General features: G+C 34.3%; 1 protein-coding gene across 1 annotated transcript in view; it reads right to left on the bottom strand.

Moving 5' to 3' along the window:
- Nucleotides 1-20,285, bottom strand: part of LOC123552254 (exportin-4-like) — a 47,896-nt gene extending 27,611 nt beyond the window's left edge. The window contains exons 1-9 of the mRNA XM_053541758.1: nt 20,214-20,285; nt 19,706-19,811; nt 6,755-6,896; nt 5,333-5,474; nt 4,663-4,779; nt 4,114-4,276; nt 3,349-3,458; nt 2,654-2,811; nt 1,529-1,703 (exon numbers count right to left, since the gene is read on the bottom strand). Coding sequence (XP_053397733.1) covers nt 1,529-1,703; nt 2,654-2,811; nt 3,349-3,458; nt 4,114-4,276; nt 4,663-4,779; nt 5,333-5,474; nt 6,755-6,896; nt 19,706-19,811; nt 20,214-20,264 — 1,164 coding nt within the window. The 5' untranslated portion in view covers nt 20,265-20,285. The remainder of the gene's footprint in view (nt 1-1,528; nt 1,704-2,653; nt 2,812-3,348; nt 3,459-4,113; nt 4,277-4,662; nt 4,780-5,332; nt 5,475-6,754; nt 6,897-19,705; nt 19,812-20,213) is intronic.

Below are 20,285 nucleotides of genomic sequence, written 5' to 3'. Positions count from 1 at the left end.
GGCCCCTGTGACCTTGACCTTTAACGGAGTGACCCCAAAAACAATAGGGGTCATTTACTCTGCATGAACAATCATCCTATGAAGTTTCGACATTCTGGGTCGAGACATTCTCAAGTTATTGATTGGAAATGGTTTTCCATGTTCAGGCCCCTGTGGCCTTGACCTTTGACAAAGTGACCCTAAAATCGATAGGGGTCATCTACTCTGCATGACCAACCATCATATGAAGTTCCATCATTCCAGGTCAAGTGGTTCTCAAGTTACTGATCGGAAATGGTTTTCAATGTTCAGGCCCCTGTGACCTTGACCTTTGACGGAGTGACCCCAAAATAGATAGGGGTCATCTACTCTGCATGTACAATCATCTTATGAAGTTTCAACATTCTGGGTCAAGTGGTTCTCTAGTTATTGTTCGGAAATGGTTTTCCATGTTCAGGCCCCTGTGACCTTGACCTTTCAGAGTGACCCCAAAATCAATAAGGGTCATCTACTCTTCATGACCAATCATCCTATGAAGTTTCAACATTCTGGGTCAAGTGGTTCTCTAGTTATTGATCGGAAATGGTTTTCAATGTTCAGGCCCCTGTGACCTTGACCTTTGACGGAATGACCCCAAAATCAATAGGGGTCATTTACTCTTCATGACCAATCATCCTATGAAGTTTCAACATTCTGGGTCAAGTGGTTCTCTAGTTATTGATCTGAAATGGTTTTCAATGTTCAGGCCCCTGTGACCTTGACCTTTGACAGAGTGATCCCAAAATCAATAGGGGTCATCTACTCTTCATGGCCAATCATCCTATGAAGTTTCAACATTCTGGGTCAAGTGGTTCTCTAGTTATTAATCGGAAATGGTTTTCAATGTTCAGGCCCCTGTGACCTTGACCTTTGACGGAGTGACCCCAATAACAATAGGGGTCGTCTACTCCAGCAGCCCTACAACCCTATGAAGTTTGAAGGTTGTATGGAATCTGGCCAGTTCCAGAAAGGAACCAAGATCTTATGGTAATACAAGTTGTGTGTAAGTTTGGTAAAAATCAAATCAAAAATAAAGCTGCTATTGTGCAGACAAGCTCAAAATAGCTAATTTTGGCCCTTTCAGGGGCCATAACTCTAGAACCCATAACGGGATCTGGCCAGTTCAAGAAAGGAATCGAGACCTTATGGTGATACAAGATGTGTGCAAATTTGGTTAAAATAAAATCATAAATGAAACCACTATCGTGCAGACAAGAAATTGTTGACGGATGGACGGACGGACGCACGCACGGACTGACGACGGACGAAGGGTGATCACAAAAGCCCACCTTGTCACTATGTGACAGGTGAGCTAAAAAGGAAAAACAAACCATCAGTTGGGCATCTTTCAGATCACTAATAGTCTAGGGTCAGGCTACCGCAAAAAGAACTTTTTTTGTCAATTTTAGGCCTTTGTATCTTTGATATCCATTTATCATAAATTTTTTTTTGCTAAAATAAATACATAGACTAAGAATTTTGCAAGTCTAGAAATATCATTATCACAAACCTCTTCTTCCAGAGCAGCCTCTCGACCAAAAGCACATGTTAATTTCTGTAAGCGTTCTATAAACTTGCTGTATAGCTGTTCTGGTAGAGAGGACAAACATAAAGATGGGAACATCATTACTAGGTTCTTAAATACACAAGCCACTCCTAGACATTCATAGTCCTGTAAGTCTACACTGAAAACACAAGATTTGGTACTCAATTATCTGTATCAGTATGCCCTTAAATACATAGAGGATATTTGTTTGTTTTGAGTGAATATGGAATATATCTCACTGAGAAGTGAGAAAATTTGAAATATTTTCACGAGTGCATATCGCGAGTGAAAATGTGAAAATTTTCTCACTTCGAGGTGAGATATATTCCATATTCACTCAAAACAAACAAATTTTCTTTTTATTTTATGCTCAATTATGTTGAGATGTGCATTTTGCAACTATTTTAATTTCAGCGCGGGAAACAGATGCGCGTAAACAGACATGACATCAGACGTGCTGTGACGTTATACAGACCCATGCAACATAAAGTTCCATTTTGTTTTATTTTTTGCTGCATAACGGTATGAAATTCTCTTTTAGTAAAATAATTTGAATCGAGAAATATACTATAAAGAACAAAGTGCGTCTACAATTTTCATCCTCTTTTAAGCAAATAGTTTAAAATTCATACACAATGTAATAAGGGGGTGGAGCTATATCTCTCAGTGTGAAAATATAGATTTCATATTTTCACAGCGTGTGATGAGATAAGAAAATATTTAACTGATAGAATACAGTATTTCATTAGTTAGCATAAAATAAATAATAAAAGTAGTTTAGAAGTTCTATAAAATAATAATTTCAACAGTATTATATTGTTGAAAGGATGTCAATGACTGACAGTTCTATGGCAGTTCATTAAAGTATCCCAATACAAAAATAGAAGATTAAGTAAATAGTTAATACACTAGTATTTTCCAAATTAAATGCATGATTTTCTAATGTTAAGTTCAATGCATGTTTTTTTCATGAAATCAATTACATGAATCATAGCAGGATTCAAGATGTACCAGTATTACCTTGACCACCAAAATTTCCAACACGATAAACATACCAACTAGTTCAAAAGACATACAATGTTTCCATACCTGTTGAGTAAATTTAGAAGTGTTTCTATGAAGGTAGTGAGGTACTGTGTCCGAGCTCTGTCATCTGGGAACACAGGTCCATTTAGTGATGCCAGTTGTGTAAGACACTGTATTGAGTGGGTCGCCATATCTGAGTTGTGACGTGCTTTCTGATGTATCTACAACAATAGTGCCAAACTGTCATGATATATACGCCAATCACAGCCTCTTACTTCTGACTTTTAAAATACTTTACTTATTGAATAGACTAGTTGTCAAATTTCCTGATACTGGTTATATCAAGGGCAAGAACTCCTGATTGAAAAGGCTATCAAGCTGGATATCAAAATTAGTTTAAGTATTTAAATCACTCACTTACAGCTTATCAACAAAAAATCTTTTGTAGTAAGAGAATATGATGTTGCATGTAGCTCTACTACTCTAGGAATTTGGGAAAGGAGAAAGTAATGGACTACATATCCCTGCTACTAAAATAATTTTTTATGGTCTTTTATTTGCAACAATTCTGAAAGTTCTGATAAAACGAGACTAACCTTGGTTAAGTCGAAGTTTGATTTCAATTCTTTTTTGTCTAAGAATTTCGTTCAGGGCTTACCTGAGATTCGGTTGCGCATGCGCAGGTCACTTTTCCGGTTGCAATTTCATTAGTTTATTTTGTATCAATTCCAAATATCTGTAAAACTGTTGAAACTTACCGTGAATATAAGTTGAATCAGTGTTGGATCGAGTAACGTTTCCCTCCATTTGTCATGAGGCTTCAATGTAACACTCTGGTCTTTATCAAAATATCCAACATTCCGCCGTACTAATGGAATAGGTTAAGGACTTTTTCTTCAGCAACTTAAACTCTTTGGTACAATGAATATAAGAAAATTATGAGGTGTTAAATTTCAAGCTGTAAAAAATAAATTCTTTTGCCAAGACAATGTTTTAAACCACAATACTTCTGTTTTTCATGCTTATAGTAAAACTGGATTGAAACTTCAATTAAAGTTTAAGGATCTGTTAACCTTTAGCCTGCTGGCGGCTAGTGATTCTGACTGAATGATGGACCAGTCCATTTTAGAAATTTAGCAGGCTAAAGGTTAACCATGAAATCATTTTTTATTTGTGTGAATCACTATCCAATCACTCCATTTTTTAATATTACTGCTCTCAATGGCCATTGATGGATGGACAATTTATGACTAGGAGACAGACAGAAACCATGAACTACAGACCTCGAGTTTGACCTTAGAGTAAAGTTCATGTTTTAAATTAAGAATACTGCAGGAAACTAAGTGCAATATGCAAATATTAACTGGTAAGTCGCATCTAATAATGATTATCAATAACTTTTTTGATTTTGCAGAATTTTAACAGTTAAATGAGTCTGTCATGGATAATTTTACGCATGTATAGCATATGTGAAAGCACCATGATGACAAGCACTGCAAGTATATTTTTTGCAAAAAGGATACACATATTAGTTTTTGGCGTGAACTCCCAGCAGAGAACTTGTTCTGTAATACCGAGGAACCTGTTGAGAACAGCTGTTGTCTCTCGAGGCAGTGGTGATGGTTGTTTCTCTATTTCATTTAGGACTTGAAGTGAGAACAGGAACACCTTCTGCAAGTCATTTTCCTGAAGAGAAAAAACTACAGAATTTGCTAACAATGCCGTAAGAGCTTAAATAGTAGGCACACAATTGACTCTTATTATATATCTTTTTTTCACTCATTTGCTAGTGAAGCATTTACATTACATATATATGAAATGACTTTACAACAATATGTCTGAAAAAGGGAGGGAAAAAAAAAAAAAAAAAAGAACTTTGTAACTTAGTCTTAACTGTCCCATCTTCAAGTCAATTAAGCACTAACAAAGTCTAAAATAAATTGTACAGAAAGAATAGTTTATATCCATACCCTAATCTGCATAATAAGCATTATTTCAAAAGGAAGGTAGGTGGGGCCTCAAACTAATGTATAAGAAAATGTTACAAATAAGGTTAATTTAAAACTTTTTACCTCAAAAGCACGTTTGCACTTGGTATGGAACTCCCAGGTAAATCCAACACTGCTAGTTCTACTGGAGCTGGAGTATTCATTCAACAATGCTGTCAACATTGAACACGCCACTAATTGCTGAAATATTAGCAAGGCCCTTTACTGATTTCTTAAATGCAAAAATCTTACATATCTTACCATTAGAATGGTAACAAGCAGTTATAGACAAATTGTGAAACCAAAATAACATGTCTGCATATATAGACAACACTCCTTGGTAAATGAAATAAACTACCATCAGAAAAAAATGGCCTTCGGCATCACATTACTGCAACCTCTCAAACAGCTGATCATATCAAATGTAGATTTGTATACAGCAAGAGGTGAAGTCATGTAGAATGAGTGTCTGACTGCTGTCTTTGAATCCTGCCCAGGGAGGTAAATCTCTGTCTCCACAATGTATTTTCTGCATATTTGACTACAATGTGTGTAGAAATAATCGATTTCGTCTGTTTTGGATTTAACACCATTTTTCAACAGTCTTTCAGTTATTTAACCCTGGGAGAAATAATCGAAGTCTCTACAATCCTTTGCAAAGATATAAGTATTAGTTAGATATCTAGGCAGCAGATATTGTAGCGAGAACTTGTTCTACTATTGATGAAAGCAGTTAACACCAAATGAAACATACCATTGTGACATTTCCACTACTGATAAGTTGAGTGACATCCTGGAAGAGTCCATCAAGCCGCGCCCCCTTCGTGTCTAGTGTCCCTCTTTTTAGTATGACAGCAACTGTCTGTAAAACTTGCTCTCTGACATAGCTCTGCAAGCTAACATAAACATATAGACATAAGTTATTTCTTTATCATTTATATATTTTTGTAAACAGGTTTGAAAACCAAATTTACCACTGTATTTAAAGTTATGTACAGCTGCTCATCTCAACTACATCCACTCATTTTCCAAAATTTCAAACAGAATCAGGGATATAAATTAACACTACAATGACACTAACCCGCTAGACTCATAACTTCCCAACCCTAAGGGCCCCAATCTGAAACTTGGGAGTCTAACTACATGAGAAAACACTGGCAGTAAGACACTTCCAAAACAAAATGCCATTTGAGTGCAGGATAACTTGATAATTTTAAATGGTTGATTGAAGATTATGTCCAACTTTCATATTTGGAAAAAATGAACAACAAGATTTATTGCTAAAGGAGATTAATAACCCTAAAATTGCTTTGATACACATGTCACCTTAGCCTTGATTGCAATGTTGTGTTGTGCACTCTGCATGTCATCTTGATAAGGTAAACAACTGATGGCAGTTTTATGAAAATGCTTCTAAGAAGGTTAAAGAAGATATGAAAGGGACACAAAGAATTTGACCAATCTGATATTTGACCTCTGTGACCATGACATTGGACCCAGTGACCTTGGTTGTGCACTCTGCATGTCATCTGGGTGAGGTTACCAATTGATGCTAATTTTATGAAATAAATTCTAGTAGTTTTGAAGATATGGAGTGGACACAAATTTAAGCTATTGATCTTTGACATCTTAAACACATTGACCCTGGATTTAGTGACCCGGGTCACCTGCTCTGCATGTCGTCTTGATGTGGATAGCAACTGATGTTAGTTTTAAGAACATCTTCCAAGCAGTTCAGAATATATGGACTGGACACCAAATTAAGCTTTGGCCTTCCAGTGTGACCTTGATCTTGGACCTAGTGACTGGAGATTTTGCACTCTGTACATCATCTTGACGATATAAATAGATGATGCTAGTTTTATGGAAATATTCAAAGCAGTTTAGAAGATGGAGTAGGCAAGAAGGATGGCTGGAATAACAGGACGGACATGCGAGACTCCAACACAACCCCTATATATTCTATATCTAGGGGTATATAAATTTAACAATATTGTATAATTGAAAGTTGCTTTCTGGCTAGGTGACTGTCTCATTTAACGTGTCCATATCAGGCCATCATTGTTGACTTGAATTAGTAGGACACATTCATGTTTAAAGGTTGTCAACACTTGATTATTTCTGATTTTTGCAAGCAACAACAAAAATCCCAAAACTGCACATTGCTCGAAATTACCTTATATGCTGTGTTATATATCGGAGAAGGAAAGCTCGCAAAGATTCAATGTCCTCGGCACCAAGTAATGACCACTCCCTTAACACACTCTCTTGAATAGTTGTAGCTGCCTGGTACAGAACATAATCTGTCTTACATGTCTCTGTAATAAATAGTGAGGAATATCTTGTACAATTTATATTCTACCTATTACTGCTTCCATATTTATTGCTGTAAATAATATTTTCCAGTACAACAGTATATGTAATATTATCAAGCACACTTTGAAAGAGTTTACTCTTCAGTGTCTGCATTCAAGTTAAACGGAGATGAAACAGACCTGGTCACCATTATTCTTCATAAATGTTAACTACACTACTAAGCAAAAAAATGTTAACAAAAATGTCTTAACAAGAACATAAAAGCTCATATTAAATTCAAGCAAAAATAAAGTCACTCAGGCTTTATTTTCAAAAGACTTGAAACGGAATATTCTTAAATTCCACTCACACTAACTAAACCATAAAAACTACCTTAAAGTTTCCAAAATATCACATCACAAACCTTAAAGCAATTTGTTTTAAGGTCATATGATTCTAGCCTTCACTTCATCATTTTGTTACTTTGAAATCTGGCTAATGATACAGATAATATGTACAGCTGCTTATAAAAGTTTAAAAGTGATGTCATTGTAAATTCATATACAGTTGGCACAGACTGATTTCATTTCACACAATAAATTATAAATGGCGCATTAAAGGTGGTCAATCACATTTAAACAGTATTTCATGACATTTTTCATTTCTAATTTCTTCTACTAGGGAAACAAAAAGACCCATTACATAGAGTTAGATCTCAAATAGAAATGTATGTTTTACTATATTTTATGATTTTTTTTTTTAATTAAATAAGTTGATTATTTCTTTTAATTATATACCTAAACAAATTCTGTCAAAAATAACAGCTTGTATTTCACAAGTAAATATGAACAGGCAGAAAAAATTCTGTATTGTACCTTCTGTATTGTATGTTGCCAGACTACTTTCTTTTAATATGCAAGACCTGACACAGTTCTATATATAGCGCTAACAAATACTTCACTCATTTCTATTTGAACATCAACAAACATTTAAAATTTCACTTAAAAAAAACATAAAAAATATTTTTAAGGTTTGCCAAAGTTTTCTTTGTTGGGGTTTTGATAGCCCGAGTTACTTCCCTTTGTTTCTAATAAGCAACTGGCAGGTCAATATAAACATAAAATGCTGTTACTGATATCTACTTCAATCAAAAAGTAAGCATACTTTCAATTCATATCAATTGAAATATGTTCAAACAATAGCTTAGATGTATAATTTGAGTCAATATAGATTATAAATGACTATATATTAATATAGCACATTAGTAACTAATTTGTTAAATTACTACAAGATATCAAATATTCCAAATCTATTATGCATTCTAACACTTTTAAGATTTTCTTTTATATAAAACAAAGAAGGATTTTACCATGTATTGTCTTGCCGATTAAAACACGTTACTTTTAGCGCCAAGGGAAGTAACGCGTCCATTTACGCCTAAAAAGGATTCCAGATTAGTATCCCTTCCTGGTGTAATTCGAATGTGTTAGAATGGGAATAGATTTTAGTTTTGCGTGCTTTGTTGGCAAATAAAACATGTTTTTTCATTTAGATACGTAATAACACAAAACTAAAATCTATTTCCCAATCAACTTTCAACTCACAAATACTTGACTGGCACATTTTAAAGAACTTGTATATATATTATACTAAATATGTTCCCATCATAAGTCAGTTGTTTGTTAAAGTGCGACTGACTGTTGAATTAGATGATTTAAGGAATCACAAATACTGGTGAGCTGAAAGGTTTATATCTTTTATGAACTAATGCTTTTTTCAACTACTGTCCTACACAGACTAAAACTGTAAGACCATGGCATAACTGCAAAGAGCAAAAAAGTTTGGTAAGATGTTTCATTGGGTCCAGAGCTGCTCACCTGGCCTGTCTGAACCCAAAATGTCTATGCTTTTACCTAGCCATCTAATGGTATTTTTTCTTGTCCAGAATAAAACTTAATATTTCACAGGACACAGTAATTCTTATATTGGAAACCCAAAAGGCTTTCTCTATTGTTAATTAAATGTACATGTATGTACGGTATGTCACAGTACATAATTTATACACCACTGGATTTGTGAATATTTTCTACTTATAAGCACCAGTTTGTTGTTGTTCATGACAGCACCAACACTGCTTCTCAGTGATGAGCAAACATCACTTGAGTGATATTAATTGTATTTATTAGACAAAAGTATGAGACTGGCTTTCCTTTAATTGGTAAAATGATTTATAAAAGAATTTTACAAATACATTTTTGAAAGGAAAATGAAACAAAACTGCCTTCATCCCTTGAGATGTCATGCTTCTTCCACTAATGTCATTTTAGTACCTGTTAGGTGGGATGTTAGTTAAAACATCCCCATTTTGGTCAAAACACCCCCTTTTGAAAAATTACCTGGTCAAAACACCCCCACCTAAAAATGAAAATATGTGTATTTATATTGTTTAAACTTTGTAAAATATTGTTATGCATCAAATTAAATGATTTTTTTACATGTAATCATTTTGGATAAGGATAATCTTAACATAGTTTGAGAATGTTATTTCATTGTTATGGCACTGTTATATGATTATTTAATGACTCTACTGTGAAAAACGTTTAGGACTGTTATCTTTTAATAAGATTAAATGAGATAGAATAACTGTTTACTCTTAATTATAATGCCGATAACCTACAGTTTTAGTTCTTCTAATAATTGTGTTAAACAGAATTAATGACTGTAAATTATAATATTTGGATGTGAAACAAGGAATTATCGGCAATATATAATATTCAATGCTAACTGAAAGATTTGTGAAAATGCTTGGTTTAGCTAACATTGAAGAAACTATTTTAGCCTTTTATTTCCATTCTTTCTACATTTTCACAAACTGATTCCTAGGCTCTCAACTTCTGGTTCCAAATTTTCCTGACTTTTCACTGATGTTTTCACAATTTCCAAGTTTCCCTGACCAATTAAAAAATTCCCAGACTTTTCCCTGACCTTGAAAAGAAAAGTTCCCCCCACAAGGGAACCCTGAAAATTTAGTTGTAAAATACAAAGAATGAAATTCATGGTATTCATGTACAAAATAGTTTATACTCCTAACCCAATTACAACCAATCTTTGAAGTATCACCCATTCATTAAACTGATAATATTTGCCAAGTAACCTTCTCCGGTATAAATTTCTAGATCTTATTTTCAGTTGTTCTTAGCAATCAAACGATTGTACAAATTACTTGTACTTTTATGTTGCGTACTGTCTGTGAGATCTGGTTTTAGAGTATATACGTTAGCTGTTTCATCTCAATATATAACAAGTAAGAAATGAGACACTGAGACCAAACTGACATCCTTTGCTTTTTGTAGGCTGAAAATGTTTTTTTCAAGGGTGAAACCTTTTGCAGCATGGGACAAGTAGTTATATTATATTATTCATAACAGATATGACTTTGTATTGGCATATCACTTTCTTGACGAAAAAGAACTTATTGCCAAATGTTTCTTCTGAATTTTATAAGCAGACTGTTTCCATCCAAAAACAAGATCTTTGGATCATTTGAAGATTTCTATTTCAGGAAATCAAAGTTTGTGTAATAAAAAATATTAAAAGTATAAAACCAAAAATTCTGTCAAAACATATCAATTTTTAAATATAATTCTATTAGTTACTTTTAAGCAGTTTTTCATTTGTATCTTCAATCTGTAAAGTATGCTCTGTACAGCTATCCTACAGGGAGTATGTCTTCAAGTTCCTTATTAAGAAAATGAGTACTATTTACAAAACAGTCCTCAGCACATCAGTTTATGACAAGAATGAATGTAATTTAGAAACAAAACATTGACTGCCCTAGAAGCTATTTTGTAAAGATAAGAAATAAGTTTGAAATTACTGTATAATGTGATTTTGCCTAAAACAGTGTACATCGTATTATAAATGGTGTGATATATTTTCGTGTGGCAACTGTGTAATTGTGACTGTTGTTATAAGGTTTTTAAAATAATTCTAAATAAAGTAATATATCTGATCAGCTGAAAACTAATCTATATATTACTGTTTTTGATTTATGTACTCTTCGGAAAATGTTAAAATAATATGTTGTTTTCTCACTGTGTTGTATTATTATATCGACTATAAACACATGTAAGATGTTTTCTGCTTAATAAAATCATATTCATAAACTTTTGTGTAATCAAATTTCAGCAAATGTTGATTGTGCTGAGAAAAAGATAAGCCCTTCTTAAATGTTCACACCTTAAACTGGTGATTAAATAAATGGGTTTATGAGAATATGACACCTGGTACTAGTATATACCCTCAATATACAGCTCAATTAATGCACACCTATGTATAGTTTAAAGGTGTTAATTAAATTCATTTAGGTGTTGATAAAATTGATTTTGAGTAATGCATGATCTAAAAGTATTTATACATTACAAAGATTAAAAAAAACCCACAGAATAAAAAAAAAAAAGAAAATATAAAAACATAATAGGGGGTGTTTTGACCATATTCTAAATAAAATGGGGACGGTTTCGACAAAAATGGAGGGTGTTTTGACTAGGGGAGGTTTTGACTCGATACGGTTAGGTTATAAAGCAAAAATGTGGTTATTGTTAAAAACATTGAAAAGACATGAAATAAAAAAACATGTACGATCAAAATTATCTTTAACTATCGAAAAACATGATTTTACATTTTGCTTTATTATTCTTGTACTACAATGACACAACTGAAACAAGAGGACCATGATGGTCCTGAATCGCTCACCTCTTCCCACATGACCCAGTTTTGAGTATGACATCGTTTTTTCTATTATTTGACATAGTGACCTAGTTTTTGAGCTCATGTGACCCAGTTTTGAACCTGACCTAGATATTATCAAGATAAAAATTCTGACCAATTTTCATGAAGATCCACTGAAAAATATGGTCTCTAGAGAGGTCACAAGGTTTTTCTATTATTTGACCTATTGACCTAGTTTTCGAAGGTACGTGACCCTGTTTTGAATTTTACCTAGATATCATCAAGGTGAACATTCTCACTAATTTTCATGAAGATCTCATGAAAAATATGGCCTCTAGAGAGGTCATAAGGTTTTTCTATTTTTATACCTACTGGCCTAGTTTTTGACCGCACATGACCCAGTTTCGAAACTGACCTAGATATCATCAAGGTGAACATTCAGATCAATTTTCATGAAGATCCATTGAAAAATATGGCCTCTAGTGAGGTCAAAAGATTTTTCTAATTTTAGACCTACTGACCTAGTTTTTGACCACAGTTGACCCAGTTTCAAATCTGACTTAGATATCATCAAGATGAACATTCAGACCAACTTTCATACAGATCCCATGAGAAGTATGGCCTCTAGAGAGGTCACAAGGTTCTTTTATTATTTGACCTACTGACCTAGTTTTTTAAGGCACGTGACCCAGTTTCAAACCTGACCTAGATATCATCAAGGTGAACATTCTGACCAATTTTCATGAAGATCCATTCAAGGGTATGGCCTCTAGAGAGGTCACAAGGTTTTTCTATTTTTAGACCTACTGACCTAGTTTTTGACTGCACATGACCCTGTTTCGAACTTGACCTAGATATCATCAAGATAAGCATTCAGACCAACTTTCATACAGATCCCATGAAAAATATGGCCTGCAGAGAGGTCACAAGGTTTTTCTATTATTTGACCTACAGGCCTAGTTTTTGAGGGCACGTGACCCACTTTCGAACTTGACCTAGGTATCATCAAGATGAACATTCAGACCAACTTTCATACAGATCCCATGAAAAATATGGCCTCTAGAGAGGTCACAAGGTTTTTCTATTATTTGACCTACAGGCCTAGCTTTTGAGGGCACGTGACCCACTTTCGAACTTGACCTAGATATCATCAAGATGAACATTCAGACCAACTTTCATACAGATCCCATGAAAAATATGGCCTCTAGAGAGGTCACAAGGTTTTTCTATTATTTGACCTACTGACCTAGTTTTTAAAGGCACGTGACCCACTTTCGAACTTGATCTAGATATCCTCAAGGTGAACATTCTGATCAATTTTCATGAAGATCTCATGAAATATATGGCCTCTAGAGAGGTCACAAGGTTTTTCTATTTTTAGACCTACTGACCTAGTTTTTGACCGCACGTGACCCAGTTTCGGACTTGACCTAGAAATCATCAAGATGAACATTCAGACCAACTTTTCATACAGATCCCTGAAAAATATGGCCTTTAGAGAGGTCACAAGGTTTTTCTATTATTTGACCTACTGACCTAGTTTTTGAGGGCACGTGACCCAGTTGCAAACTTGACCTAGATATCATCAAGGTGAACGTTCTGACCAATTTTCATGAAGATCTTTTGAAATATATGGCCTCTAGAGAGGTCACAAGGTTTTTCTATTTTTAGAACTACTGACCTAGTTTTTGATGGCACGTGACCCAGTTTCGAACTTGACCTAGATATCATCAAGGTGAACATTCTGACCAATTTTCATGAAGATCCATTCAAGGGTATGGCCTCTAGAGAGGTCACAAGGTTTTTCTATTTTTAGACCTACTGACCTAGTTTTTGACTGCACATGACCCTGTTTCGAACTTGACCTAGATATCATCAAGATAAGCATTCAAACCAACTTTCATACAGATCCCATGAAAAATATGGCCTGCAGAGAGGTCACAAGGTTTTTCTATTATTTGACCTACTGGCCTAGTTTTTGAGGGCACGTGACCCACTTTCGAACTTGACCTAGATATCATCAAGATGAACATTCAGACCAACTTTCATACAGATCCCATGAAAAATATGGCCTCTAGGGAGGTCACAAGGTTTTTCTATTATTTGACCTACTGACCTAGTTTTTGAAGGCACGTGACCCAGTTGCGAACTTGATCTAGATATCATCAAGGTAAATGTTCTGACCAATTTCATGAAGATCTTTGAAATATATGGCCTCTAGAGAGGTCACAAGGTTTTTCTATTTTAGATCCTACTGACCTAGTTTTTGACGGCACGTGACCCAGTTTCGAACTTGACCTAGATATCATCAAGGTGAACATTCTGACCAATTTTCATCAAAATCTTGTGAAATATATGGCCTCTAGAGAGGTCACAAGGTTTTTCTATTTTTAGACCTACTGACCTAGTTTTTGAAGGCACGTGACCCAGTTTCGAACTTGACCTAAATATCCTCAAGGTGAACATTCTGACCAATTTTCATCAAGATCTTGTGAAATATATGGCCTCTAGAGAGGTCACAAGGTTTTTCTATTTTTAGAACTACTGACCTAGTTTTTGATGGCACGTGACCCAGTTTCGAACTTGACCTAGATATCATCAAGGTGAACATTCTGACCAATTTTCATGAAGATCCATTCAAGGGTATGGCCTCTAGAGAGGTCACAAGGTTTTTCTATTTTTAGACCTACTGACCTAGTTTTTGAACGCACATGACCCTGTTTCGAACTTGACCTAGATATCATCAAGATAAGCATTCAAACCAACTTTCATAAAAGATCCCATGAAAAATATGGCCTGCAGAGGGTCCAAGGTTTTTCTATTATTTGACCTACTGGCCTAGTTTTTGAGGGCACGTGACCCACTTTCGAACTTGACCTAGATATCATCAAGATGAACATTCAGACCAACTTTCATACAGATCCCATGAAAAATATGGCCTCTAGGGAGGTCACAAGGTTTTTCTATTATTTGACCTACTGACCTAGTTTTTAAAGGCACGTGACCCAGTTGCGAACTTGATCTAGATATCATCAAGGTGAACATTCTGACCAATTTACATGAAGATCTCATGAAATATATGGCCTCTAGAGAGGTCACAAGGTTTTTCTATTTTTAGACCTACTGACCTAGTTTTTGACCGCACGTGACCCACTTTCGAACTTGATCTATATATCATCAAGATGAACATTCAGACCAACTTTCATACAGATCCCATGAAAAATATGGCCTTTAGAGAGGTCACAAGGTTTTTCTATTATTTGACCTACTGACCTAGTTTTTGAGGGCACGTGACCCAGTTGCGAACTTGACCTAGATATCATCAAGGTAAATGTTCTGACCAATTTTCATGAAGATCTTTTGAAATATATGGCCTCTAGAGAGGTCACAAGGTTTTTCTATTTTTAGATCTACTGACCTAGTTTTTGACGGCACATGACCCAGTTTCGAACTTGACCTAGATATCATCAAGGTGAACATTCTGACCAATTTTCATCAAGATCTTGTGAAATATATGGCCTCTAGAGAGGTCACAAGGTTTTTCTATTTTTAGACCTACTGACCTAGTTTTTGAAGGCACGTGACCCAGTTTCGAACTTGACCTAGATATCATCAAGATGAACATTCTGACCAACTTTCATAAAGATCCCATGAAAAATGTGACCTCTAGAGTGGTCACAAGCAAAAGTTTACGGACTGACGCACGCACGCATGCACGGACGACGGACGCTGCGCGATCACAAAAGCTCACCTTGTCACTTTGTCACAGGTGAGCTAAAAAAAAAATCATGCATGTTTAATTAAGATTTCTTGCATAAAAACTACTTTTTTCACTGGATCCGCCCATGTATTAACGGGAGAAAAATTGTGTGCAAACAAGGCAATTCACGTGCTGTTAATACCCGATTTTTGTTTTTGAAATGCTTTCCCAGGGACGTTAATGTATTTCTGTGCAGATTGACATCTGGTATTTGCGTCTTGTTTCTTTCATAAAAACCTCTTCTTAAAGCATAAAAGATGCAATGTAAATCATAGAATGTTTTGCTGTATCAGTAACTAACGCCAAATGCGCTGCCCCCAACAATGTTCTTACTCGTTTCTACCCTTGTTTACTCCCCTTTTAGAACTTGGCGTCGATTCAGGTTTTGTAGACAGCCATGAATGTTAAAGAATCGCGTGTAACCTGTGTGATTCTTTGTTTTTAGGAATCATATTTATAATTTTGGTAAGTATCAGTCGGTATGTTTTTATCAAATTTCTTGAAGAATTTATATAAACAGCTTGGAAGCTTGACACAATGTTCGTACTCATCCATCCTCCAACTGTGTCTGTACTCAAAATAACTAGAATGTAAAGTTATTATTCTTGAAATTGTGCTCGAGTGCACCAAATTGTGAAGTGATATGAACAATTATTGGTAATTTTATGTTTGTAATAACGAGAGATAAAAAGATCGTTTAAAAACCTTCAGGATGTGCTTTTGACAGTGTTGTTTATTTCTGGGCCCTGGATACGGATATTTAAAACATGTCTTCCATTTCCAAGAACAACAGAGAATGGTAAATCGTCAAGTCATCGCATATGAAAACAATATGTTGAGCGCAAATAACCAATCTGCACTATTTACCAAACGCGCAGCGCATATAACAAATTTTTGTATGTTGGTTATATGCGCAACGATTTACCAATCGTTGCGCAGGATAAATTTAACCTGCCCGATTTACCAAATGCGCAGCGCAAATAACAAATATAACTTTATATATCAGAAATTTGCATTTCATGTTTGATAAATCATGCAGTTGGTCAATTTATTAATAAATATAGATGTCAAATGCTGAATATCTCGGTACTTAAATCAGGTGTCATAAATTTGTTTCTACATCAGTAAATTCACGGCAGTCGGTCACCAGGTTTCAATACCTCCAATCTTATACAAGATGCAATAAAACCCAAACATGCGTGAAGGTGTGATTTCCTCCAGCTTGCACACGTCGTCCCCTGGTATGTTTTAGGCTATTTTTATAATTTTCTACTTCACCCAAGCACACACTTAGCAAAATATTGTTTTTATTATATTGAAATATCTTGAAATTTCCCAATAATATTCTTTCTACCAATGGGAGCATATCTCTCAACATGTCTAAGATAAAAGATGAAATAAAAAAGTCACAGAATTAAAAGAAAATTCTTACAATCTTATCTATATTATTATTATTATTATTATTATTTTATAGTACAAAATCGATTGAATAAAGAGTAGGCCTTTGATTACAGACTAAAACTATAGAGTTTTTTTACAAATCTAAATGGATCTATAATGTTACACCTGTAACTTACGTGGGAGGTCGGTCCTGCGCTAAAAGCAAAGTTTGAAATTACACTGTATTTCAGATATATTTCATTCATAAAACATACTATTTATGTAACTTTCAAATGAATACTGTAGAAAAATGAATAGAAAAAGAGTGATTTCTGTCATAACGAGAACGAAATATTACATTTTTTATCCGCGCAAGATGTGTGTCTGCGCTAATAATAAATCTGGAAATTACTCTGATAACTTGAATATCTTTTATAAATCATATTAACTTTTACTTTGATTAACGATTACAGACTAAAACTATAGGGTTTTTTTACAAATCTAAATGGATCTATAATGTTACCCCTGTAACTTGCTTGGCAGGTCGGTCCTGCGCTAATAGTAAAGTTTGAAATTACACTGTATTTCAAACATATTTCATTCATAAAACATACTATTTATGTAACTTTCAAATGAATACTGTAGAAAAATGAATAGAAAAAGAGTGATTTCTGTCATAACGAGAACGAAATATTACATTTTTTATCCGCGCAAGATGTGTGTCTGCGCTAATAATAAATCTGGAAATTACTCTGATTACTTGAATATCTTTTATAAATCATATTAACTTTTACTTTGATTTACAATTACAGACTAAAACTATAGGGTTTTTTTACAAATCAAAATGGATCTATAATGTTACACCTGTAACTTGCGTGGCAGGTCGGTCCTGCGCTAATAGCAAAGTTTGAAATTACACTGTATTTCAGATATATTTCATTCATAAAACATACCATTTTTGTAACTTTCAAATGAATACTGTAGAAAAATGAATAGAAAAAGGGTGATTTCTGTCATAACGAGAACGAAATATTACATTTTTTATCCGCGCAAGATGTGTGTCTGCGCTAATAATAAATCTGGAAATTACTCTGATAACTTGAATGTTTCTCATAAACTATGTTAACTTAAACTCTTGCGCAGATAACAAATGTAATATTTCGTTCTCGTTATGAAGAAAACCCCTTTTCTTTCTAATTATTTTCTACTCTGGAAAGATTTTTTAAGAAGTTACATAAATGGTATCTTTTAGAATTGAAATATGTTTGAAATATCGACGTCATTAATTTCAGGATTTGCTATTAGCGCAGGACCGACATCCCGCGCAGGATACAGATGTAACAAAATATTCATTTGGCAAAAGCTACAATTTCAGCCTATAATCATAAAACAATGATAAAGTTAGCATGGTTTATGAAAGATATCATAGTTATCAGGATTATTTCCAGATTTTTTATTAGCGCACGGCAAACACATCTTGCACAGATAACAAATGTAATATTTCGTTCTAGTTTTGACGGAAATCACACTTCTTTCTATTTTTTTTCTACTTCGAAAACATTTTATGAAGTTACATAAAATTTAAATAGTATCTTTTAGAATTGAAATATGTTGCAAATATCAACGTCAGTTCAGAAATTGCTATTAGCACAGGAACAACATCCCGCGCAGGCTACGGATGAAACATTATATTCAGATTTTCAAAAGCTACATTTTTAGATTGTAATCGAAAAACGAATTAAAAGTTAAAATGGTTTATAAAAGATATTCAAGTTATTGGAGTAATTTTCAGATTTCTATTAGCGCAGGACACACATCTTGCACACCTACAAAATGTAAAATTTCGTTCACATTTTGAGGAATTTTATTAGCTATTCATTCTATTTATCTCACTATAAAACATTAAACAATTATATAAGTATAAAAGATCTGTAAGTTTGTTTTTTAATTCTGCTTATTTTTGTTTTATTTTTAATCTTGGTCATGTCAAGAGATATGCTCACGTCGGTAAAAAGAATTGCGCTTTTTCAATATGATGAAAAGAAAAGCGATATGGTGAAATGTGGTAAGTGTGTGGCAATTCAGTCTGTTATGTAAGTCTCCTTTATGTTCTATATTCGGTATAAAATGACTGCGTGTGATCGAATGAAGTAAAATACTTTAGTTATAAAAAGAATAGAGAGGACGATGTGGCTATCCGAAGGAAATCACACCTTCACGCATGTTTGAGTTTTATTGCATATTGTATCATACTGCAGGTATTGAAACCAGGTGACCGACTCCCATGAAGTTAATGATGTTGAAATAAATTTATGACACATTTTTAAAACCAAGATTTGCAATATCAGTCTGTAATTGTTAAACAATGTAAAAGTTAGCATGGTTTATGGCAGATATGCATATTATCAGAGTAATTTCCAGATTTTCTATTAGCGCAGGATCGACATCCCGCAAGACAGTTGCCCTGCGCATATAAAAAATATATAAGGTTGCCCGATTTACAAATCGTTGCACAGATAACAAATTGGTTATTTGCGCTGCGCGATTTACCAAATGCACAGATTGGCTATATGTGCGTAACAAATACATAAAGTCATCGTGTAATGTTTTTTATGCAAGAATAGCGACAATACACGTTTGTTTTGTGTGCTAACATCTGCAGAAGCCCTTGGGATATGTTTGTGACAGAGACCGAAAAAAAACGTGTATTATCCCTACATTACTATGAAATATACTCCAAAATTTCATGAATGTGATGCCCACAAAGAGCAAAAGACAGCAGGCTTACCAAATATCTCTGAAAGAAATTATATGGAAGGACCAAAGTTATAGTACAACTACAAGATCAAGTTTTCGTATATTAATGCATCAATCCTCAAGAGATATTTTCAATTCTGTAGAAATATTATGCACTGAAGGATAAAATTACTTACTGGATAGGCATATAATTTAATTATTTACCTAGTATTGTTTTACAAATGTTATATGGTAGTTTGGTTTTCCTGAACTGGAGAATAACCAATTCTGCAGCTTGTCTCTGTTCGTGTGTCACAAGATTGGGAGGAGCCTGAAAGTAAAAGAAATTTCTTAAATGTTTGTTGCAGTGTTTGTTTTAATGAATCCTATGTATTAAATTTGAAAATGGAGCTGAATTATCCGAAATAATTGTATCCGAATATAGTGCCTTTCACAAAAGTTTCATGCGCTGTTTGACAAAGTTCCAACATTATATCACACAGACTATGGCACAAAGGGACACTAGTTGTGAAATTCATTATCATTATATAAAATGTGTATTGTTTTCCTAGTATTAAGGAAGCGTTCTATTGACTTTGTTCTTGCCCTATGCGAACAACATTATCATGGACTTTTACTAAATACCAAGGCTAAACGGTTCGAGACGTTATCCCAAATGTGAAAACGGAAAGTGCGGTATCTGCTATAAACTTATTCTTAATCAGAGTTGTACCAGCACAATCTGAGAGGCATTTTCGAGTTCTCTGATAACTTGTTCCTCCATGTTGCACCGGTCTTCCGAGTC

This window comes from Mercenaria mercenaria, chromosome 4 (genome assembly GCF_021730395.1).
Source record: "Mercenaria mercenaria strain notata chromosome 4, MADL_Memer_1, whole genome shotgun sequence".
Classification (NCBI taxonomy): Eukaryota; Metazoa; Mollusca; class Bivalvia; order Venerida; family Veneridae; genus Mercenaria; species Mercenaria mercenaria.
Note: the sequence above shows the minus strand (reverse complement) of the source record. Positions and strands in the feature narration are given on the sequence as shown.